Source organism: Cyprinodon variegatus, unplaced genomic scaffold, assembly GCF_000732505.1.
Source record: "Cyprinodon variegatus isolate N-32 unplaced genomic scaffold, C_variegatus-1.0 Scaffold333, whole genome shotgun sequence".
In the NCBI taxonomy this organism is placed as follows: domain Eukaryota; kingdom Metazoa; phylum Chordata; class Actinopteri; order Cyprinodontiformes; family Cyprinodontidae; genus Cyprinodon; species Cyprinodon variegatus.
This window is the reverse complement of record NW_015150786.1, coordinates 483,514-509,199: the sequence shown is the minus strand read 5'-3', so window position 1 is coordinate 509,199 and position 25,686 is coordinate 483,514. Positions and strand designations below refer to the sequence as shown.

Below are 25,686 nucleotides of genomic sequence, written 5' to 3'. Positions count from 1 at the left end.
TGTGTGTGTGTGTGTATTTATGTATTTGTTTGGAAGTCTTTACACCCCTTTGAGGCCGTTCTCTTTTCATTATTGGAAATTAATCAGTCAGCATAAACTCATATGATGACCTCATCAACAGACAAAGGGTTCATTCAAATATTATCAAATCACCCCAGTATATTGACGCGCACCTTTTCGTGAACACTCATCGCGGCCCCATTACTGCAAATTAATAGATTAGTATGGTATTATTCCTCTGGCACATATTGATCCGTGAATGTCTGCAGCACGCTGCGTCAAGTAAAGAACACGGCTCATGACCTTGATTTGCGCGCATAAATTGGAAAACAAAAATGGCCACTCGATAATTTCCATTGGTACGACATCTTTATGTAAAGCAGGGGTGGGGCAAAAAAAGGGAAGGAAAGATTAAGCGCACTGTGTATTGGCTATTGCATTAAAATAGACCTGACTGGATAATATTCACCAGTCCCTATACAGTACTTCAATTTGGAAGCACTATTGAAGTTAACTTTTTGCATAATACCAACCTGTTCTCTCTGTGGGTAAGTGTTGAGCACAGAAACTAAAGTGTCCATGTCAAGAACCTTGTCAATGCAACAAACCCTAAAATGTGAACCATGAGCAGGGGTGCATCAAGAGAGTTTTAAAGGGGTCAAATGGATGGGTGCTACTTATAGACCTGGTGTGGTATGGGTCTACTTGAAGCAAAACCAGTAAGAAAAGTTCAGAGGTTTTTACAATCTCTTACCATGTTATTTTTGACCCTTTTAAGAACGAGGGAGACAGCGTGCTGTTATGGATTATAATATTTTAAACCACCATAGTTAGAAATTTTACAGAATATTTTACTCATGAATGGTGAACATTAAACTTATATTTTAAAGGCAGGCTCGCAGGCAGTCATGGTAGGGAGGAAGCAGGAGATATTGCCCTGTAGGTATTTTTAACAGACATGTAATTTAGCAATTAATTGATTCATTTAATTTTCACAAAAAATGCAAACTTAAAGACTGTAGAAAAAAAAAGTTCAGTTCATTTGATTTACAATGCTAACTGATAAAAGTTTATTAACCAAAAGTATCACCAAGCATTTACCAAGATCACGTGATTGACTGAGGCTTTGCAGCAATCTCCTGTGTTGAGAAAGCACTGTGGAAGTTGGGGTTTAAGGAGTTGTTGGAAATGTTATAAAATTGTGAAATAAATAAATTATTTAACCCCCTCAAACTTTTCCGTTTGAATTTGTGTTAAAACATTTTTTTTTAGAGTTTGAATCTATTTAAGAGACTGATTCTAATCTGAGGTTTCCCTTACTTAATCATTCAAAATGCTTGTTGGAATGGACAATTTTGATTGTGAAAGAACATCTAAACGTCAGCTACCAACTAAAAACCTCCAGCCAGAGAAAGTTGGTGCCCTCACCACGTGCTGTGTCAAATATCGTGTGTTTGAGGAGGAAATCTTGTTTTTCTACTGATGCCATTTGCTTTCCTGATTGAACGCGGGCATCAGATTTTCATCAAAGTTCTATTAAGCGAAACATAGGTTGCAGAGCAGCGTCTGATTGGAACAGTTTAAATTTTAATTGTGTTTTTAATTTGACATATAGTTGCTGTGAAGAATGACACTGGAACGCCGAGGGGGCGGTCGATTTTCTTAATTTCTCCCCGAGGAATTGATGAGTCTATCAGGGCAGTAGATTGGAAAGCCATTAAAACTCAATGGTTGGGTTGTTAATTGGAACTTGATGGATAGGAGCCCTTGGATAGGCTGTGGCTGATCCAATCTTCCTGACTTTGTGTTTTCCAATAAATTACCCAGTTCATTTCCACACTCAGATTACATAAATTGTACACCTTCAGGGCTCGGCTGCTTTGCTTGCATTTGCAACTCTCTCTTCTCTCTCTCCCCTTTATTCACACGCACACGCATGCAGGAAAGGCGCGCACGGAGGAAAAAAAGGAGCGGCCAACGCTTTCTTGAATGAAAATCGAAACATAATCAACGTTTATACTTAGAAAATTTATTGATATCATTTTCTCTGGTAATTTCCTTATTCTAGACTTGGACATGCCATACATCATAATACACACGTGTATAGGCTCTTTGTTTAATATTTATCGGAGCTTGATTCCCAGATCAAAGCGCCTCATAACTTCATCTGTCTTTCTCAGCGCTTTCTCTCCTGCTAAAGATCTTGTTCAGTTATTGCGGTAGGCCGGCCGTACACCACCTATCATAGTGATAGAGCATGGACTTAAGGCGCGCTCCTTGCTGCTTAGGCCCTCAGACGCACAGACACATAGAGAGGGTGTGATTGTTGCCATACCAGGACAAACCACGGCTCACTTTTTACCACAACTGCTCTGTAAACGTCAGCTTCCCCATCAAAGCAGCATGCGTAATATATTCCCTAGAACATAACGCGTTGTGTCCACTTTCATCACCACTTTGTACGCGTAGGTACACTGACACAGGTCTTTGTATGACAAGAGCTGCATGTAAAAAATAAACCCATTTAAGCGTCATTGCAGATTTCACGCCTTATGTGTTACCATCATAAATCCAGCATCCGCCTAGACTGCCCTCATATAATCCCCCCTCCCTCCTTTCCGCGGGACCGTTTAGCAGCTGCTGGCATCGCGGCCACTTCAGAATATTTACGCACGGCTCCAGATGCCTCTGACGATGGCAGGATCTGATGTCAGCATCAGCAGCGTCTCCTCACCTGCATAATTAACCCAATTCTCGCTTCTTTTTTTCCCAGACTGTCCAAACAACATGCCGTTTGTGCTAAAACAAAGAAGGTCACTGACACGCAGAGTCATATGGCTACCAGAGGGGAATTGCATATGGAGGCCCTACTACAGTTATTACGACAATATTGCGCAATTAGTGTTCTAATTTTGCGGATTTTATGCCAGCATTTACAGTAAATCTACCCTGTTGCGTTATAGGCTTTAATATAAGTAGTAAGGCTCACTGCCCAGGGCGCCATTCCACCATGTGGGGGGGGGGGGGTACCAGTATAAAAACACAGTTGGTAATTTCAGTCCAAATGTTCATTTGCCTATAATTGTTTATATGGAGAATTATTCTGTACTGTTCATAGTTTATCCGCTGTCAGAAATACCTTTTTAGTGTAAAACTGCTAATATAGTTTAAAACAATAATTAAACTTCCAACAAGTGACTATGTTTAAACTGAGTCTATTGAGCCCGGTTGAGACAGTTCTTAACAATTAAGGTAAAAATAACATGTATTTCCTCAGCTAGTGAAGTATTGCTATAAGAAAATGCACGGGTGGTTTTTAACGTGGGAAATAACTGCACAGGGTGCATTTATGCAGGGAATATGACAAACACTTAAATAAATAATACATATCTAATGAGATCTGTCTGATATCTGTTGATATCTAATTCTCTGCTGAGTTTAAGAGTTACACTAAAGGCGTATTTTGTAGTTTTTAAGCCTCTGTTTTGCATTTGAATATCTCAAAAAAGAGGATACAAAACTTGAATAATCAAATTGTAAAATTGTTCTGTAATTTGTATTTAATATTGTGTATTTGATACTTCTAAAACATGCTCAGCGACCCAAATTATATTTCAAGTTATTTTGGTCTTATAACCAAGTTAACATGAGAGCATTTCAAAATGGATGAATAATGACGGGTTTTTCCTATATTTATGCAGGAAAACCACTGCAAATATAAATCTTTAATTACCACTTTCATCACAAAAGTTTGCTCTAAGGTAAACAAAAATATGGTCTTTTACATTCCAGTGCATATATTAGCACCTCATGATTGAAACTACATCATAATCGGTCTGTGCTTTCTGGAATATATGTGTCATTAATAGACCTAATGGATTTTATTTTTTATTTTATTTTATTTTTTTTGTTTATAATTAATTGTGTGATATATAAAATACATTAAAAGAGCCAAAAACGTTTAAATATCTGTACAAACTCAAATAAAGTGATGTTCATCAATTAACATTGAACTTAAACTAGATTAGATCAATCTTTAGATTTAATTTGCTCAATAAATAATTAAATGTTCCTGGATGCATTATAGATTACATTATAATGTATATTATAGATTTAGACTAATCAAATAGACACTGATATGTAATTTATCAGAATTATGAAGTTGTGGAAAAATTTGACTTGAAAGGACATATGGTAAAAAAAAAAATAAATAAAAAAAAAAAGAGGCATGACATGCTGACTTAATTACAACTAGAATATTGTGAAGATTTTCTTCCACTGAAAAAGCATGTTTGCCAATTAAAAAGATAAATGAACCTTATATTTAAGTGTAAGATATTTTTCAGAAAAAGTTACACAAATTTCAATAAGAATGTAGGTTAGGAAAGTTATTGAGAAAAATCTAAGTTCAAATCTCAAATTTGAGAATTGTGAAGTGAGCCCCCTGTTGGTCTGGGGGCCGAAAGAGCAGCTTTGTTGCCATATGGCTTGGATCGGCCCTGCATATCTCTTTGCAGTCTGAGTGAGGTGATTACACATGTTCAGAAGGTGTGGATGCGCTCACCATGGGCCCTCAGCCTCCCACCAACTCCGATCAATTAGTCAATCAATTAGCCGACCTCCACTCCATGGACGGTCATCGCGAGGCAGAGTAGCTCAGTAATTATCAAATTAATTCTTAATTGTAGATAATGGACAAGGAATGAGTTTATTATTTTCAGAGGGGAAATGAGGTTGGTCTTTGTCTTAGTTCCAAAGGCTTTGTACTTACTGTAACCCCATCCAATTTGGCATGCATACAAAAAAGCCAACCTGACAGGTTTTAATTAAGGTCATTTCATGGCTGGACAGCAGAAGAGCATTACATTTTTTTTATTTAAAAAAATATGTATTTAATGTACACCCATCCTAAATACCAAAGAGAATATAGAAGACTAATTTAGTTACTGAAATTCTCACCATGTATTCTAAAGCAATAGCCTCATTTAAACATTATCTGCGCAAAGAAATAACAACGTGGCTATATAATTATAGCATATTAATTTACCTGAGTTATGAATAACTTTCTGCAGTTTAGGGTACAGAAACGCTCTCTCCCTCTCCGTTTGTCATCCCAAAACATTGACAGGCGTTTGAAATTTCCGGGCTCATACTGGGGGCTGCGATTGGCCCAGTAGGAGCTTACCTACATGCAAATGAATCAACGCAACTTTGTTGCTTCGGATCCAGAGCGTGAGGAGGAGGACCGGGAATACACTCATGTTCCCCGAGCTCTAGAAAAAACACCTCCAACTCCTTTAGAGTTAAAACGCAATAAAAGCGAATAGGGGGTTTTAAGAAAAAAAAAAAAGAAAAAAAAAAGACGGACAAAAGAAGCTTTGGTCATTTTTACGCGTCAGTCGGCTAGAACGCAACCACGGAATCCAACGGGACAGTCCGATTCAGTCAATACTTCGATACTGTTATGAAGCGAGAATGAGTACTGCAGACGACAGCGGGAGCAAGTGCTCGTCGGGCCCCGTTTCCAGCTTTACTATCCAATCCATTTTAGGCACGCCGTCCGATGAGCCGCGCTCCGGAGCCAAGGAGCTGTCCAAGGGACCGTCGCCGACGCGTAGGCGCTCGCTGTCGGTGTCTTCCGAGGAGGAATGCAGCGGAGGGGAGGACTCAGCCGACTGCTTCTGCTCCGAGACGGGTCACAGCGAGCCGTGCGCACAGCACCAAGCCCACAACTTCTCCTGTATAGGTTAGAAACCTATTTTTTATTATTATTATTATTATTATTATTATTATTATTATTATTATTATTATTATTATTATTATTATTATTATCACCATTATTATTAGTGTTGTTGTATTGTTTTGCAGTAGTTTCCGTCGACACTACAATAAATGTTATTTACACTTCAGATTATATCTAATTAGTTAATATTTAAGTTTATAACATTCACACACAGCCTATTCCCCTCCTCTCCTGTGTGCGCACCAGCGCAGAAGCAATGGTTGGTGTGGAAGGTCTGATAAAATAGCCCTATGTCTATCCTCTCATTTCAAATTTAATTGAGCTCACTAATTGATGAAACATGTTTCCAAAATGGCTGCAGCAGGCCCTATACTCACACACACACACACACATACACACACTCACACCGTCAATTGTGCGTTAAATACAGCGGAATTTAATTAATAGCTTGCGGAAGCTGCAGTGCGCACACTCTCTGACGTGATATGTTTATTTAAGCATTCGCAAATGTGTGGCTCTCATTTAGTTTAAGTCAAGCTGACTCTACGGTGTCTTGGTATTTAATTCGTATTCTGAGTGATTGTTTTTAAAGCATTACAAAACCAATCATGGATGGTTCTCATCATGCACTCAGGTGCCGCTAAAGGTCTTCTGTCTGGGAATGACGGACTCGCACGGCGGCCGCACCTGTCCCAGCCTCTGCTCCAGGATTACAAGAAGGAACAGGACAGACCGTGCCATCAGCTGTCGCCTCTGTCGGAGGAAAGACAAGCGGACGGCGCCGATAAGCACGGCAATTCTGCTAAGAAAAAGACGCGTACGGTTTTCTCCCGGAGCCAGGTGTACCAGCTGGAGTCCACCTTCGACATGAAGCGCTACCTGAGCAGCTCAGAACGGGCCTGTTTGGCATCCAGCCTCCAGCTGACGGAGACTCAGGTCAAGACCTGGTTTCAGAACAGGAGGAATAAGTGGAAAAGGCAGCTCTCCGCCGAGCTGGAGGCGGCCAACATGGCCCACGCCTCCGCACAGACACTAGTGGGGATGCCGCTGGTTTTCAGAGATAACAACCTCCTGCGTGTCCCTGTCCCTCGGTCCATCGCCTTCCCGACGCCCCTTTATTACCCGGGGAGCAACCTGCCAGCGTTACCTTTATACAACCTGTACAACAAAATAGAGTACTGATGGACTGTTCTCTACAATAAACACTGCAGTCTGGGTGAAAAGACGCATTTCAAACAATACAACATTTATATAGGTGTTTCCATAACCTCCATGTATAATAATTGTATCACTTTATTTGTTGGAAAAAAAATCTGTAAGTTAAAAGAGAAAGCAATCAAGCTTCCCCTACATATAAAATACACCATGTGTATTACTGACAACGATGACAACAAATTTGTACCTTTTTTAATTGTTATCTTCATTTAAAACATTGATTTCAAGACTTAAAAAAAACACCTGGATGTCTAGATTTAAAAGGAGCTGCTTTACACTTTTATTTATAAAGGATTTTTTTATTTTATTTTACCAAAGACACATATTCGTACACATAATGAAATATATCATTGTTTTCTATTGTAATTTAGACCCTCAGTTATAATTACATTCAATAAATTTTTCTATTTCAGTGATGATTCGGATTGCTTTATTTTATGATGTGGCATTTTTCTTTTATTTTTGCCTTTTTGGAATTAGTATGACTTTTTCTATCTTTTAAATGCGACAACAATAAAAAATACAAAAAGAAATATCTTTCCTGCTGACTGCAAAGAAGTGCTACATAAAAAAAAAATCAAATTAGGAAAGGATTTCTTGCTTTTGGGATTGTATCTGCATTTCGGGTTAATTAGCCTTTACATCACCCATATATATATATATATATATATATATATATATATATATATATATATATATATATATATATATATATATATATGTATTGTTTAAAAAAATGTTTAGTCTGCCTGCTTTCCAAGATACATGCTAATATAAAAACAGACACAAAAAAATGAAGCCCTTTTTGTATTAATCTTACATTAATATAGAATACAAGCAGTGAGTCTGTGGTAAATGTGGAGATGGACACTAGTAGATAAAGCATATTTTCAGGACAGGAATGGGATGCTCACTATCATTAGCCAATCCTGCCTCTGGGCGGGATATTCTCTCATTTGAAGACTTTTCTCCAATGACTCTAAGAAGCATCAGGCCTGGTAAAGGCGGGGAGGGGGGAAACCTAAGAAGGAGGTATGTTGTAAAAGTTCAAGACTATGACTGTCATTGAGCTGTATCTCTATTCTCTATGTGTGTAATGGATTACAGGACAGGCCGCTTGTACCATCCTGGACAGTGTGTCCTTGTCCTCTAGATACCTGTTCGATTTTTAAAAGCTTCCATTCTGTAAAGAAGATAAAAAAAATGGTAACAATTCAATTTATGCAAATATGAAACCAACACCTGGACCTTTTTACACACTGAGTCCTTGCCAAACTCACGTTTATGCTCTCAGGTGTCTGGTGGTTGAGGGATGGGTAAAAAAAATGGTGCCATTTGCCTGATTTTCTTGGGTGTTACATCGTGTAGGCTGCAAGGTGAGCGACCTTTCCACCCTTTTGATCCCTCTCTCCCTCCGTCTAACCAACCTGTCTTTCTCCATGCACTAATGGCTAACATTACCTCGCAGAAATCATGACTAGCTGGGCTCTGCTGCATCGCAGATTATGCCTGACCCAATTTCTGTAACAGCCGCCCCGTGTTTCAGGGAAAATGGATAGCGTTAAACAACAGATGTGATTTATGGGTAACTCTGGCTGCATGGTGAGGAGGAGGTGAGGTGCAGGAGGATGAATTTGTGACAGATAGAAGAGAGAAAGGGTGGGGGGGGCAGTAATGCTTACAAAAAGGAGCAATAGCTTTGCTTGAATGAAGCTGTTTATTAGTTTCCAAGTGGTCATTATGTCATCATGTGTGATGGCAATGTGCCGCATCTTGGATGGATGTTTGCACCCCACTGACTTGTGGGAAATCTGCATGACCTGTCACCCTCAGGTGTTTGATTTACAAGACAAGGAATAGAGAGAGAAAGAGATGTGCAGCACACATTGGCAAGGAAGGAGTGCTCTATGTAACTATGTATCACTGCAATGGCAGGCGTGAATTACAAATTTTAATAGCAGAGCAATGAAAATGATTTGAAGTGGCTAAAACTGCAAAGAGACGGAGACTGGCACGGTGATGAAGATTTGTTGAGATGATATGTTTTGCCTTAGGATTCATCAAACGGTCCTGGTAAGGTGAAAAGCAAGTGTAATTCACTCTGGGAGATAATTTATAACAGGAGTAATGGGAAGTGTGGGCTCTATGCAGAGGGGAGGGAGCGTGCACCGAGCAAATTGATTCCCAGGATAATTTTTTAAGAACATATTTACAGGATCATTATGAATTATAGCAAAATCCCCAGATATCACCTCCTGTTACATCTTCAGATAAGACCTAATCTAACTTAATCAAGACTTCTGAGTTTAAACAGACTGCAGCAATATTATATAACCCTCCTCAAGATCTTATTTTATATAAAAACCCATCCTTTCATCATTTGTTAAGCTGGGGGCCTTTCAGCTAGCTCACAGCTTGTTTACAGACATTTGATTTATAAAATAAAAGAGAGTGTGTGGCTTACTATTAGAATAAAGGGATATAACACCAGAAACAGATACAGGCAAGAGTTTTAAAAGCGATCGCGATGCATTAAGCCAGGCAACTCTCAAGACCTGTTTTGCTCCCTAAATGAATTTGAGAGGAGCGTAACGAGGTTTTTGAAGGCAGGCCCTGTCATCCACCCGGCTTTAACCAGCTCCTGTATTTATGGGTTAATGGTTAAAAAGGAGAGCTTGGAGCAGGAGCGATTTTTTATGATTCTGTTTTATATCAACTGGAAATGAAGGAGCTGAAGGGAAATTGTGTTTGCCCACCAACCCCCTCCCAACACGCAGCCCCTTCCTCCTGACAGAAATGGAATATGCTACTAGGCAGAAGACGAGGTAAATGAAACATATGGACTGATTCATTAGAAATCACTTTAGAGGGCGAAAATCTTTATGATAATGGAAGGGACAAAACTGCAGTCGTATAAAAAATATTTACTGCTTACAGATTTGGTGTGTTTCCATATTTTTATCACACTAGCATGTTACCGATGAAGAAATTTTAATATCAGCTAAAGATAACAGACAATAAACCTAAAATGCTGTTATCAGAGTATAATTTTAATTTATCAAAGATAAACAGCCATTCAGACTATTGCCTCAGGTGTAACAATGATGTTCTTGCTAAAGTTAACTGGTTTTTCCACCGTTGTCAGAAACATCCAGTGATTGTCATGACAATGAGAACTTCAAGTCCTTTTTGGAGGAATTTTTTCCGACTTTCCTTCGCAGAAATCAGCCACATAGGAAGCTTTTATGATCACGAAATGCACTGGATAGCATCATACATTGGCCGTTCATTCCAGACTTTTAATGGGACCCAACAAGCAATTTTTTAAGCCAATAAGAGTCGGATTTGCGGGTTTCCTTTAAAATATTGTCCTGCTGGTTAACCCCAGTGTGCTTAAACTTTAAGTCCTAAACCAAACAAAAACTGACATTTTCCTTCAGATTTCCATCTAGAGAGTAGCATTTCTGCTCCACAGAGACACCATCATTCTGACACCATCTTCTTTAAATATTAGATAACTACATTCTTCCTGAAATGCTGTTTGTGTTTCACATTGTAGCTAAAGTGACGTCCCTTCCAAAAAGGTTCAACTTAAGTCTTTTCAGTACATCTGATGTGTTCTCAAAAGTTCTTGAGATAATCAAGATATACGTTTACAAATGCCCGATGAGTCAAAGAAGGTCTCCACAGCTGTGGATGTTGGTCTGGGTTTTTGTGACCTCCTGGATGAGCCGTTGATGCGTGCTTTTAATAACCTTAGTGTGTTGAACTTAATTAGGAAGGTTTTTCCCTGTTCTATGTTTATTCTATGTGTGGAAAGTTAGTCTTACAGTACTCTTGCTTGAATCCCAAACATTTAAAAATGATAGACGTTATTTCCACACCTGTTATGGAATCCTACAGTTTGATCAACTGATTATAGCCTACTTTGAGTTTGTTAGATGGAGTCTATCTACACTAAAATTACTTTTTGTGAGGTTTACTCTTTTACATGATGATTAAGTTATAATGCATATTGCATTTATTAACTAATGTGATGTAAAAATATATAATGAGAATAATAATAAAATAAATAATAAGAAATCAGTTTTATGTAAAAATTCATAGCATTAAACAGAAATAATTTTTTCTCTTAATTTGATATCTTTAGCAAAATCAGCTTTTCTTTTAATTCCTTCTATTTGAAGAGTATAAAGATGTGACTCATAAGTCAGATATTGACATATGGTGGTTTGAAGGTAGAATAAAAAAGGCCATTATTTAAACCACAATAAAAAGAAAACCTTTTGGTCTCCAAGTAAAACTCCTCAAGAATATTGTTTAACCAAAAGGAGTGAATCAGACCTCCATCGCCAAACTGAATCACTCTTCATTGTTAAATTACCGACCATTTCTTGAACTGTCTTTTTGAAGTGCCCTTCTTAGCACAATATGCAGCAGACTATTACAGACTACAGTATGTGTAGAAAATGCAGCCATTACTCTGGAGATAAGTCCATTAGCATTACCTTTGACACAATAATGGCAGTTACATACAATTTTCTGCTCTCCATTTCTGTGTTTGTAAGGATAATAGTGGTGGTGGATGGGGGTATCTTGAAGGCCTCGTACTACACACTCAAGGGTGCGACCACGGAGACATAGAGCTCTGCAACAGTTGTTTTAACACCCCCACCCCCCCCTTCGGTCCATCCCCTCTGCTTCTAAACCCCTCAGAGGGAATCAGGGAAGATAAAGCATGTCATTATTCTATTAAAGACCTACAATTTTTGTAATGGGACTTGCAGTGGTCGGCAGAAGTGCAGGCAGCTTCTTCAATATCCTGGACATTATTTGCTCGTTTAGTTAAATGATGTTTCTAATTCCCTCATAATTACTTGTAATGAGGCTGTCTCCCTCGTTTTGATGCGGCCACATCTTAATACGGCTTGGCATTCTTTTTTAGGGATAATTACCTCTCATGAGGCCAGGGAGCGAGCCTGCGGTTTGCTGTGCACTGCACACGTGGCAAATTGGCTTGTTTCCTGCCATCTTGTCTTCCTGCAAATTGGTAAATTAGGTTTCTCGGTTGGAGCATTACAATTGTTAGGTTTGCCGTCTTTGCTCCTTTAAACGGTCTGCTTCCTTGATAAGTAAAAAAAAGAAGAAGAAAAAATACATACAAAAAAAACTTGTATATTTTATGTTTTCTTTCTAAATGTAAATTGTATGTTGGGGAATTGAACACAAAGGAATCGTTCAAGGAACAGTTTTGCTTTTGTCTGTACATGTATAACATAGCAGAGCAACAAGATAAAAAGAAATGATTAAAAGTAAATATTGTTGCTCTAAAATACCAACGTAAAATTTAACCTGAAATGAAGTGAAAACTAAAATTATTTGAAGAAAAACATACATTTTATTAGTATTTACATTTTATTAAATATGAGTATTTAAAATAGCTAAGTTTATGACAGTTTAAAGAATTTAATAATTTGTGACTGTTTAAATCTAATGTCTCTCACGTTATTACTATTATTTACCATCCCTTTAAAGAAATGCAAAAGAAAATGCGAGGGTTACTGTAGCTAAATGGAGCATAGACATGGAAAGCATTGTCCCTAACCGGCAAGTTGCTTACTATACATTTGGGTCAGTTACAAAGAAAAAAAAACAAAGCTGGAAATCTTTCCTATCCTAAAATACATGTAAAGATTCACTTGGGTCCACACACAACAAGTTAACAAACATGCCACTAGGGGTGCTATTTTAAATTTAAAATGACAAAACAGTCAAAGATTTCATATTTCATGCATACTATAATCATACTGCATGACCAAAAATAGTTTTTACATCTATTTTGTATTCTTAAAAATAGATATTTGTTTACTTAATGAGTTGGTCAAAATTCTGAGTACCCTTCTACAAGGTTCTCAGAATAGTTTGCTGGAAATTTGGCCCATTCCTCCTCACAGAACTAATGTGTTATAAGTGTGCATGCAGATTTCCCACAAGTTAAGCCGAGCGTACACTGTGCGATTTTTTGGGGTGATTTTCCAGTCGTGCGAGAATTTTCGATCAGGCCGACTTTCAGCCTGATCGTGCATCGTGTAGTGTATAGGGGGTAATGAGGGGCGATCAGCCTCTCCTGATCACCTCCCGATCAGGAATCGGGGGAAACAAACATGTTTGATTTTCTCCCGAACGTCGTGGGCAAATCGCTCAGTGGGCATGCGCAAACAAGGATTCTTCTTTTTCTTCTTCCTCTCAGATGTAAAAAGAGAAGCATGGCGTTGGGTGCAATTTGAAATGGAATTCTTTCTGTAAAATTGACAGACCATAGTAGCCACGGTCTTTAAAAACCCTGCGGTTTCATCGTACGGTGTGAGCAGTAGCTGCATGCAATGATTGAAAAAAAAAATCGTACAGTGTATGCCCGGCTTTAGTGAGATGCAAAGATCCATCCAAGACAGGCTTCCTCTCCCATATTCACCTTTTATTTTTCCTAGAAATGTTGACGAGATTTAGATAGAGTATTTGTGATGATAAAACCTTTTCTTGTAACTAACTTGGTTCTTTGATTAGGGTCATTGTCTGGTTGGCACACCCATTTGTGCAGAAGCTTTAAATTCCTCTTTGGATGTCCTTTAAGCCTATGTCCTTATAGAACTCATTCCAGCATAGATAATGAGTCTCTTCAACCTTATAAACTGTTCATCTTTACCTTTCTGTTACTTTTGTTTTGGGGTAGCCATGCACTCCAACAAACAAGGCTCACCCCTTCCTGAACAATATGTTTGTGTGACATTCTGATAGAGTTTGTACTTGCTTATAACAGTTTAAAGAAATAACCATGTTAGCATAAGGCAAAAGAATTGTACCAAATGATGAAACAGACTTGTTCAGGTCCACAATCTTTTGCTGATATCTTGCCTGACCTATTTAAAGGCTCCTACAATGTGTGAAAGCAAACAATTTTTTCAGTGATGGCTAAAATAAGTCAGCATTTAAAGGTACAAAGGACAATCATTTATTTGGATTATCAAAATAAGTGGCTCTCGTATTTCTCTATGATTCTGGTGATATGTTTACATTGGGCCGTCCTATGTGCTCATCCACAGTTCGCTATCTTTTTCTGCGCATGCACATGAAACTGTGTGTGGTGGGGTGAGCTACAGTGTTTCAGCTACGATTCAGCCAGTCATTGAAGCTCACCTTTTTCTCCGCGGTTCTTTGAAAAATGGCTGAGGGTCATAAGAGAAAAAGTGTCTACGAAGTGTATGAGCATAAAAGAAAAGTCTCAGAAGTGGCCCAGGTGCAGACTGTGCAGACTGCAAAGAGCCCCCCTGAGACAATCCAGCACATAACTATAGTGTAAGATACTGGACGGGAAAGCTTACATGGAACGCCATAACCAAGTGTCAGGAATTGTGTACAGGAACATCTGTGCAGAGTATGGCCTGGAAACCACAAAGTTAAAGTGGGAAACATCTCCAAAGTTGGTAGAGAATGACTAAGCCAAGATCTTATGGGACTTCCAGATACAGACGGACCACATGGTAATGGCAAACCAACCAGACATTGTGGTGGTGGACAAAAAGCAAAGGAAAGCTGTTGTGGTTGACTGCAAAGTCAGGAAAAATGAACATTAGAAACTAGAGAAATACCAGGGGCTCAGAGAAGAACTGGAGAAAACCTGGAAGGTCAAAGCATCAGTGGTGCCCTTGGTCATTGGGGCACTCAAGGCAGTGACGAATGGTTACAGCAGATCCCTGGAAATACATCAAACATCTCGGTCCAGAAAAGTGCAGTTCTAGGAACAGCAAAGATACTGTGCAGAAACCTCTTGCTCCCAGGCCTCTGGTAGAGGATCCAAGGTTGGAAGAAAAGAGGGAGACCACCCGTGGTTGGTGAGAAGAGTTTTTTTTTTGTTATATACATATATATGGTGGGATTCAAATAGAGTTGTTTGGGCTAAGATCCAAAGGAATTTACAAAATTACATTAAAATAAGCACTTTATCATTTAATGAAAAATATGAAGGGACCAGTGTCATTGTCAAGTAACTTGATTATTAACCAAGTTACTTTAAATTTTTTAGTTCAGAATACAATATTTAGTAAAGGGCAATAATAAAAAGGAGATCAGTGAAATTATTCATATGAGCACTGAAATTGAGTTCAATAAAGCACCGGAGTAGAATTTTGACAATACCAATAAGGGAAATGAACAAGTCTTTAGTCATCAAGGATATAACAATAATAATGGTGATTAAAATTGCTATTCTAATGTACAAACTTAGAGACTCAAGTCTAAAGTCTTGAAGTAGATTTTTTCTGTCCTGTCTCCTCAGTCAGTGGACCCATCCGTGTTGTCCCTCTGAAATGATCCCGCTGCCGTACTCAAACCGCAGCCGTTTGCAGGGTTGGCAGAGGGGTTTTTATTTCTAAGTGCTGATGTGTCGCAGACAGTTTGGCTCTACAAGGGCCTGTTACATGCCGATTAAAGAGAGGGAAGGAGTGCTCCCGCAGGGCGGTCTTGTACATTTACCCTGACCACAAAAAGCTCTAACGTTTACACCCCGGTGCTGACATGACCTTCAAACAAGGTCCCTGCCTGCTGCCTGGGTCTATACTGGAACTGAAAGAGAGGAGACCTGCAGTGGACCTAACAGACAAACAGGAAAGAAGTCATATCTTTGTATCAGAAATGATCTATGATATCCTGAATAGTAAGAAGATATGGCTTTTATTGGAAAATCCAGTTATTTTCTGCACTTATGATGGAAACATCCTCTTGTGTAGTTCAATGAGGTTTTCATAGAATTTACTCCTTGTTAAAAAATCATGCCATGGTTAGCATGTTTTACATATAAATTACTACAATTAGCAAAATAACAAGTACTAATATTATCAAGAGTAAATGCTAGCATTTTGCAGCAATGGTATGAAGCATTGGGTAGAAGTGCCCTGCTTGCAACTGTTTGTGCACTGCCGGTCAGCTTGCTGCAAAATCAGGTGCTAGGATTTCTCCAAACTTACAAGGCCATGCTCCGTTGTTAAATATTTCCAGAGATGAAAAACACAGGCAGTTAGGGTGTGGAAACTAAACTCCACCCATCAACTAATAATAAAGAGCAAGCCACAAGCTGCCTGTCTGTTTAAAAGCTAACTGTAGCATGGTCACTTTAGGACAGGCATCCCCAAACTCTGTCCTCAAGGCCCCCTGTCCTGCAGGTTTTAGAGGTTTCTCTGCTTCAGTACAGCTGGTTATAATGATTGCAGTAGACCAAAAGCCTGTTAATCAGCTTTCAATTAAAATCAGCTGTGCTGGAGCAAGGAAATCTCTAAAACCTGCAGGACAGGGGGCCTTGAGGACCGAGTTTGGGGATGCCTGCAGTTAAGCATAAGCATACAGTTAAGGTAATTTTTTGTTATATGAAACATAACTATACATTACAGTAATAATCCATATGTTGTAACAGTAGTAGGAATTGTTGCCGTAGTAGAAATAGCTGTCAAGATATAAAATAAAAAAAAATAAGCTTGAAATATGTGAAAGCAATAATGTTAACCCTACCAAATTCCTTGACATTTTTAGAACATCAGGATATTGTGTCATATTTGACATCATATTTACTCAAAGCCACATGGATGTTTAGGTTTGGATCAAATTCGGTCAAAAGCTGAAGGGCCTTAAGAATACCATATAAAATAGTTGCATATAAAATTATACATTTAATGTATTTAAGTTGGATAAAATAACTCTGGTCAGATCATGATAAACTTTTTTGTTTTAACTTATGAAAATGTCTTCCATCCCATGCATGAAGCTGTTTCAGAACTGGAGAGCTTCTTCAGTGACAGACTGCTGCACCCATATGCACCAGGGAGCGTTATCACAGATCTTTCCTCCCAGCAGCTGTAAGCTCTCTGATGTTGCTGCTATTTTTATATATCCATTATGTTAAAAAAAAGTCCACAGCTGTATATTGGTTATTTATTCTCCAGGTGCACAGTATTAACATTGTAAAAACACTTACAATGGAAGCCATCGTATTGCAGGGCTGTACAAATAGTACAGTATTTATTTGATACTTTTTTTAAACTCTTCACTATTATGTCATTTTTATACACTTTTCTAAGGTCAACATTTGTGTAACGACTTATTCTATATTCTTTTTGCTGATGTAAACACCAGGATTTCCCCATTGTGGGACAATAAAGGGATTTTCTATGAATCAATACAACAATACCATATCATTTTAATATTTGGAAATAATTACCAGTTTGTGAGAATTTCAAATTCCCAACAGCTTTTATCAGGAGAAAGAAACATAAAAGGTTATTGTTATTTGCAAGAACACAAACAGATAACAGATTCTCAAGTGATTCTTCTGTCTTTGCCGGACAACTGATCTGTTTGTTATGAGATTTGATATTAAGGCTTTCTTAATGCAGGGAGTCGGGATCTCTTTGTAAGGACCAAGTGGTCTTTTTCAGGCTGCGGGGGTCTGGTGTATAGAGAGATGATCTGTCACTTTAGTCTGAGACTGACTGCTGACCACATAGCCTACGGCGCAGCAGCGGGGAACACAATGAGAGCAGCACACTATCACCTGACAGCTAATTAGGGATCACTCTGCTGGAAGGGAATACATTGTCTTTGACGGAGTAAGAGGAAGAAAGCAAGAGGTCAGTGAAATCCGTGTGAAGTGTCAGTCAAAGCCACAAGCCACCTGCAATTTCTAAAGACGGCCTCTGGAAGACTCAATGTTTGCTTGTTATTTTTCTAACGTGTTAAGTAATATCAGTAATAAGAAACAAATACTGGCTGTATTATATTTATTTAATCTTTGATCTCACTGCATTAAAATTAGATAGAAACCTAAGAATAAATAATCTCTTTTATGTCTCTTGCTTTAAAATTGCCCCCAGATTTTTCTGCTGCTGTGTCCATATTTGTAGCACCTGAGTGTGCACATATGCACATTTATTTGAGTTTGGTTTATTCCAGAGACCAGGGATTCCTTTGAAAACACATTTGTAACCATTAGTTGAGTGTAAGGTTTCATGTAGAGAGTGCATCCTCGGGAATGGTGTCAGAGCTTCGTTCGGGGCTCTGTAGCAGCCTCTTTCGAAAGGACAGGGCTGAGAGGAAGAGGATGGTCGTGGTTATTGGGTGCGGTGGAGGAGGAGGGGTGTATTGGAGCCTGGGAGTCCCACCAACAATGCATCATGGCAGGCAGGGTGTAACCTGAATCCCCCACCGACTCTGGTGTGGCCTGCTACAGCACACTCCCTCTAAGCCCTGTTTGCACCCCCAAGATGCTTTTAAAGAGATTTAGTCAGTGAGAAAACAGTTCTTCAAAAGACCGGTTGTCACATTAGAAAGGAATTAGCGAGGCCCAAGGCCAAGGATCCCCTTCCCTGACTAATGCTGCGTCCCTCAACAATCCGTCTCAATGGTAGGCGGCTGGTGAGGCACACTCTCAGCCGAAGACATTCCCATGGTCCTGCAGGTGAACAAACCCTGCCCAGGTTATCAAGAAAGAGACTGTGCAATCCATCTGAATCATTGTCAGTAGATATGCTGGGGAAGATTCTCAGTCATCCAGGTCATAGTCATTCCGTATTGTCAGTAGATAAATCAAAAAGATACGGAAAATAAATCTGAAGTTAATACATACAGATATATTTTATAAATAAATAACAAAAATGTCTATTTTTTTGTACTTTTAATTAATGCAGAAACTGCATTTCAGCACTAGGCCACCTGTTTTTGAGGCCTGAAGGGCAAAGTGACAACAGCCACTATTAGACAAACTAATCTGATTGAGAAAAAGATAGAAGCAGGGAGGGGCAGAAACTTGCAAACCGCATGCTGCAGGGTGGGACTTGAAACCTTTTCTTTTCTATTGGCTCTGATAGCTAAAGGTTTCCCATTGCCTACCAACCATTCAACCTACCACACAGAAAAAGTAAGAGTGAAAGGTCTGAAAGACTAAAGATTTTGAGCTGAGCATGTGCTTTTTTTTCCCCTAGTGAGAAACCCTTTACTATTGCTCCTGTCTGATTTGGTGACAACAGACGGTGCTAGTCAACACTTACACATGTTGATCTAGTACGAACAACAATAAAACCGAGCAACTGATGAATTAGGAAGTGGTCCATTATGTCAAACTAATTTGCAAAGGGAAGGCTTAACCCTGAGGGTTCCAAGGTCAGGATCAAAGGGTGTCCCTCTTGGGACCGCACAGAGATCCTCAGAGAAACATTGATCCCAAGCTTTTGTAAAGGAATCTTCTAATTACAAGAAATCTCCACTGCAAGCTAAAAACAGGAGGACTTGGTACAGTGGCTATATGATAGCTCTGTCCAGAGGGCCTCCAGGAAGACTTAAGATGTCTGGGCTAAAGACTGATAGGAGTGGTTGCCAGTAGGGTTGTGGCCTCTCATTTGCCCAGGTCAGAGCCTCCGAGTGTGATCACAGGTTTGAGGGCAAAGACTGACCAGCACCTCTGAGCCTTTACAGCCTCTGGTGAATAACTGGGTCTTTGACCTTGCACACAGATTAGTATCAATATCAGTGTGGAGAGAGGATTAAACTCTTGTGTTCTTTAGACTCCATCTTTTTTGTCTTGTTTTCTCATGAGGGTACAACAGGCTGCAGGGAATGCCAGTCCTAAAATTTAACTATTTGTGAGAATCTGATTGCCTTTTATATCATAACGTAATAATTTGGTTATAAACAGGGGTATACAGATCTTGAGGCTGTAACATTAAAACACAGGCCACAAGCCAGTAGCTTTCACGATGTGCTCTGTTCTGGAAAAATAATGATTTATATAATAAGTGCAGAACATGAAGGAGATCACTTAAACTGTATACTACAGGCTTGATACTTTTATGTACTCACCAATGTTCTATTACAATTTGAAGTAAGAAAGGAAGTAGTTGTTGAGTTACTCTTGCTTGTCCACAACACTCAGATACATAAGCATGGAAAAAGAAAAAAATCTCCATCTGTTTGGCAACCATTTATATGAAGATATATATAAAAAAAATTTGTTTTTTTTGCCTTTGAGAAGATTTCAAATTTAGTTGAGTTCATTACTTTGGCTAATTCACAAAAAATAAATAGATATGTTGGTAATTTGAAATGTTTAAAAACCACACAGTTTATAATACTATTAAACAGATTGCATCAATAAAATCTAAATAAGTTATCAGATCTGTTATATATGAACAACTCTTTTTTAGTTGAACAAAAAAACATAAAACACATTTATAAAAAAATCAGTTAATGATGTAAAAATAACTCCATAATAAAACTTAAAAAAATGTATTTCAATTAGCAAAAAATAAACATACATCTGTTACATTGTAACAACAGATTTTTACCAAACAATAATGCAAAACTGTCATCACTGCGATTGATCTACATGTTTGTCAAACCGTCACTACAAGTGTCATTCCCTCTTTCAGACTCTCATCGCCCACATGCTCCAATGCACCACTGGGAACTCGCTCCATAAGGTGCAAAGTTCAATTAGATAGGAGTAGACTAATGCTCTAGAAAGGAGTTGAGCTGTCCTTTAAAGACTATTTAATTTTATTGAAACATTTCTTTAGTTCAAAATTTAATATAATTGAAGTATTAAAACATTACCTGTAGAATATACTTAAAATTTTTATTATTATCCCTCATCTATTAATGAAAAGCTACAAGGAAAGCATTTAATATGCTTTTGATGGCAGTAGGGCCGACCTTAAGAATTCAACCAACTAAAAAAAAAGTCTATTCTTATTAAGAATTGGCTTAAATATATTACTGTGGGAACACTTTTATTTGTCATTTCATGGAAAACAATCAAAAAAGACATCCTGAAAGTTTAAAAATCTCATGTTTCAGCATTAGAAATCATTTGTTCGGAATAAACGTTTCCCTTCGTTCAAAATATGAATCCCAATAATGTGTATCGTCTCATTCCATGATCTAGATGAAAACTACATTCCTTATTCACACTAATTTTTATCCTTTTTTAAAATGTTCTTGTTCTTTAAAGAAAGCACATAGCATCTTACCAAATCATCAGAATCAGGTGGAGAGAAACTGTTGTTCCATCACACGGTATGTATGATGCTCTCAGTAGGGCAAAGGGGGGTGGAGAGCCCAAAATGAAGGAAAAGTAGCTGTTTGTCCTTCCTGCAATTAGCATTCACGGTTAGCTAAGCAGAACTAATGCAGCAAATCTTTGAGTCTAAAGTTACCTGCTTACCACTACCTGGATGACTGCAGGCCAGATTAAACTGTAATAAGACAACAAGCAGCTCATGTATCCTTCATTAGCCTTTTATCACAAACTGTGTTATTACTAATACTTTTGAATTGCCATGACAGAAACTATGCATCAGTCAAAGCAGCAGGTAGATAAAACACTGTGTGGGTGTGGATGATGTCTCACTAATACTCTGTAACATTGGGAACAAAGCACTAGCAGAAGGAAAGTATTTCCTTCCAGCTGTGACATTTTGATCCGACCTGTTCATACTCACAACAGCTGGTGTTCTGAACATACTTATGCCGAGAATAAGTCCTGACATAACTAACTTCATATTTCAAAAACTGTCTTTGTTTAATATCTTAATTATTTCATCCATTTTCTGTAGGTACGTTTTGAACTTAAACCTTCTCTGCCCTCTTGCAATTTATATTTCTCCCCCAGAATATTACCTGTAAGTCCTTAAAGATTAACCTAGGATTTATGTCATGAATAAGGAGGCCAGGATTAAGAAGTAGTCTCAGCATAAAGAAAATACATAAATATCTCCTACAACATTGAGCTCCAAAAATGTCACGATGCAATGTATTGGTGGGAGATTTTGTGTTGCACCTTTTAAGCGGTTTCCCCCTCATATCTTTACTGGTTTTGAAACTTAAATAAATATTTTACTTAATGTCCAACAACTTAAATCTGCGATAATTATCAGTTTTCTCATAAAAGGAGTAAAATTGCTTTGTCCTTGTTTATTTTCCTCTTTAATAGCTTAATTTGCTATGTTTATCTTCAGCTAATCATTACCAGTTGTGTGAATTGTTGTCTTATCAGTTACAAACAGGTACAAGCGACACAAGTGTTCCCAATTGATCCGCTACAGACTCCTACCATCAGGAGGCCACTGTCTAGTCACACAGAGCCCAGGAAGAGACACTGCTCCAAATCAATATGTCCTCCTGTGTCACAGGCCCTGCTAAAGTCCACACTTCCAATACCATTTCATTGAGAATGTGTGGGAGAGTGTAGGAAATCATTTAAATACAATTGATACACTGGGCTACATTTATGATATTAGTTACCACAGTTTGCAAGCAATTTGACCCATCTGTGTAATAAATAGGTACAATCTCACTTAAAAACTTGTTCCTGGCTAGATAAATACTGCAATATGATTCACTCAAACATCCAGTCTTTATTCCAAAGCTCAGTAATGATTGGATACACTAAGGATTAGCTGATTAGGTTATAACGCATATAATCACCAAAACTCATAGTACAGTTAAGTAACATGCATTAGAAAACTACAACCTTCAAACATGACCTCAAACAAGTGTAAACAAGTTTTTTTTGGAAATTTAGTAAGTTGATTTCAAATTTTGCTGTTTCCATTAAGCTATCCTAATGGGATAGATTGAAATGCACATAAAAAAAAAAAAAAAAACATTGGAAGAAACATGTCTTATATGTGATTTTATTGATTGGTGCTGAGAGAACACAATTTAAGTTTAAATCAAGGCTGCATCTTCACTAAAAATCACTCAGATTATGTTTAACACAAGTGTTTGTATTAAAAATAACCATTTAATTATAAGTTTCTATGTGATTCAAACGCATGGTTTGGTATATAGTTACATTTTGTTTGACAAAGGCTGTGCTTCCTTTTTTAATCATGACCATGAATATATGTATGATTTGAAAAACAGCGGAAGGGTTGCTTTCACTTCTTTTGACACATCTGTTTATGATGCCTTCTTGTTGAGCCAACCTCTCCTCTACTTGATGCCTGGTCTAAATAAAAAGATTACAGGATAATTAGGACTTACAGTGCCTGCTTATTTAGCACTTACTGTTTTTAAATCTCCCCTCACTATGAGAGAAAAAGAGTGTGACAGGTAAACAGTATAATAAAAGGAGGTTTAAGGTTACCAATTAATTTCCAAGTTGTTACCTGTTGACAGGACTACATCCGGACTCCTCTGGGTTTTTCAATGAGAAACAGTACAATCTGTTATGCTGTTGGGGTCATCAGCTCTTCCTCATCCAATGATTACAAGTAATTACCCGTTTTTCCTTCCTCCCTCCATCCATGTTTCTACCCCTCCTCCTATTCCTCTCTCTTCCCCTTTCTCCCTTGAGCTATTACCCTAACTGGCTGTTGTGGAGCAAAGAGGAGGTGTGTGGAGAACAAGGCAGGCTTTTATGGACTCCCCACCAGCACCACTCCACACCGCTCCATTTTGAAATTATCGGGTCCCCTTGCTTTTGAAGTCTGTGTAAGCGCACCCTCCTATTTACGTGATGGCTACGTACTTAAAGGTCACAGATTGATCAAGAGGTCCTAAAGATGGCCTTTTCACTGAAAGCACTGCAATACGATGGCTTCCACAAGCCACATCTGTGAAGGAAAAAAGGGAAAATAAAATGCATCACTCCTCCAAAGTCAGGCATATTCAGACTTTAATGCACAATCCCATTTAGCCTAAAAAATGCTACAATTCAATATGGAATTCACAATGAGCAAAGCAATTTATCCCTGCTTTTTCTGCCCATTTCTGTTGGTTCAGGCACAAATATATTTTGTTCGTTGGTTATCTGCAGGTCATTTTATACATATGTCAGTCTCTCAGTTTTACTAAAGATGGTTTCTTAAAAATATTCTTCCTGAAAAATCTACAGTGTTTCTCAAAGTGTCTTAACCAGGAATACTGAGCGGGTGAATTAAATGTCCTCATAGCCCACTGTTAACATTTTTTTCATGTGAAGAATAACTTTTTTTTTTTGTCACTTTCTTAAGCTACTTTTCTCTTGCCCGTCCATCCATCCATCCATCCATCCATCCATCCATCCATCCATCCATCCATCCATCCATCCATCCATCCATCCATCATGGCTCAGATGCTTATTTCATACAATGTTATCCTTTGAAGTCAGGTGAATGTCATTGGCTGCTTATCGTCAATCTCTGGCTGAATTTATAGCCTTATTTAGACAAAGCAATGCATCTAACTCAGCTGGCTGTATGTAAATATTACTAATGACAATCGAATAATAAAACTTTCTGTTTCAGATTTACTCATTCACCTTATGTGAGGGCAGTAAACAAAGCGGTATAAAACACACCAAATGTGTTCATCAAAATGTCAGAAACTAAACCCATTATGATTTTATTGATATTGATAAATGGTGCCTTTAGTGCTTCTTATTTATCACACTACTGGGGGGTGAACGGGAGAGAGCCAGGCCACTTTTACCCATTGTGTTAAAATATACACACCGGCCAAACAACTTTGTAGCTGCTCCCACTACAGAACTTTATTGATTGCGTCACTCACTAACAACATGATGCATGTCATATAAGAAAAACACCATGAGATGAGGAATCACAGCACTAGGACTAATGAAACTGTTTTGAGAGGTGGGAATGAAGAGATGGATGTTGTTTTCTACAACATTAACCTTGCAAATGGCTAGAAGAGAGAAGGAGCACACACACATTCTCACCGACAGCGCTGGCAACTTCCTGATGGTTGACATTAACACTAAGCCAAAAAATCTCTTTAACCATTAAAAACACCTGTACACATGCAGGGAGCTAAACAGTAGTAATCTATTTCTGAATATGTGAAAATATTATTAGCATCACAACAGCGCTGGTGGCAAAACAACGGGTGATTTGAAAAGTGTCTGGTGCTGTCTGCGAGCAAGGATGACAGATGGGGTGAGGATGATGTAAAGGGAATGGTGTGGAGCCCAGGGTAGGGTTGGGGTTTTTAAAGTGGCTACACAGGAACAGACCCTGAGTTAAATCCCTTCAGAATGAGTAATCATACATAATAATGCACTCATGTGTCTTGATAAGAGCAAACCTTGAACAAGCCGACAGCATCTGTCTACAAGGTCTATGAAAACTCACTAACAATGTTATGGATCCTGAAGGCAGCTATATTTATGGTGAATATGCTCAGTGAACCTCTAATTCAGAAACTCTATCTTCTTTAACGACACTATTAAAGCCTGCTATCACCATAACCGCATCCACAGCAACAATCCCTACAAAATCCCTGATGTGAAACCACATTATCGCAGCAAAGACCTTAGACACTAGAAAGCAGGCTGCAAAATCAGCTAGAAACAAAGGCATTACATGGTCTCTTAAGACAGAACTAGTTATCTGGTTTTGGTTTCAACTGGGAAGTAATTAACTCACTTGGTCAATAGAGGGAATGGAAAGCTAGTCTGCAATGTGTTTATAGGTCCCGAGAGTCTAAGATGAGGTGAGAGGGCATGGCAGAGCCGATCTATTTAAACTTAATGACTTGACAAATGCTCAAATTGGTAATATGCAGTCCTCTGAAAGCATTTTACCCTTATAGATTTCTCCTGATTTTATTTCACACTTATGTTTCTGATCGTTGAACACATAACATCGAATAGAGAATTTTGTAAACTGGAAAGGAAGTTCAAAAGG

General features: G+C 38.4%; 1 protein-coding gene across 1 annotated transcript; it reads left to right on the top strand.

Annotated features, from left to right (window-relative positions):
* Positions 1 to 5,228: 5,228 nt before the first annotated feature.
* On the top strand, positions 5,229 to 7,360 carry hmx2 (H6 family homeobox 2). Its single transcript, XM_015385197.1, has 2 exons — positions 5,229 to 5,746; positions 6,378 to 7,360. Exons 1-2 carry the CDS (start codon positions 5,476 to 5,478, stop codon positions 6,923 to 6,925), a joined length of 819 nt encoding a protein of 272 aa, XP_015240683.1. The 5' UTR covers positions 5,229 to 5,475; the 3' UTR covers positions 6,926 to 7,360.
* Positions 7,361 to 25,686: the final 18,326 nt, after the last annotated feature.

Bases quoted from the DNA above. Each gene is read 5' to 3' on its own strand.
- hmx2 (XM_015385197.1), top strand. From the start codon at position 5,476: ATGAGTACTGCAGACGACAGCGGGAGCAAGTGCTCGTCGGGCCCCGTT. The intron at 5,747-6,377 runs GTTAGAAACCTA...TCATGCACTCAG, and splicing joins CCACAACTTCTCCTGTATAG to GTGCCGCTAAAGGTCTTCTG.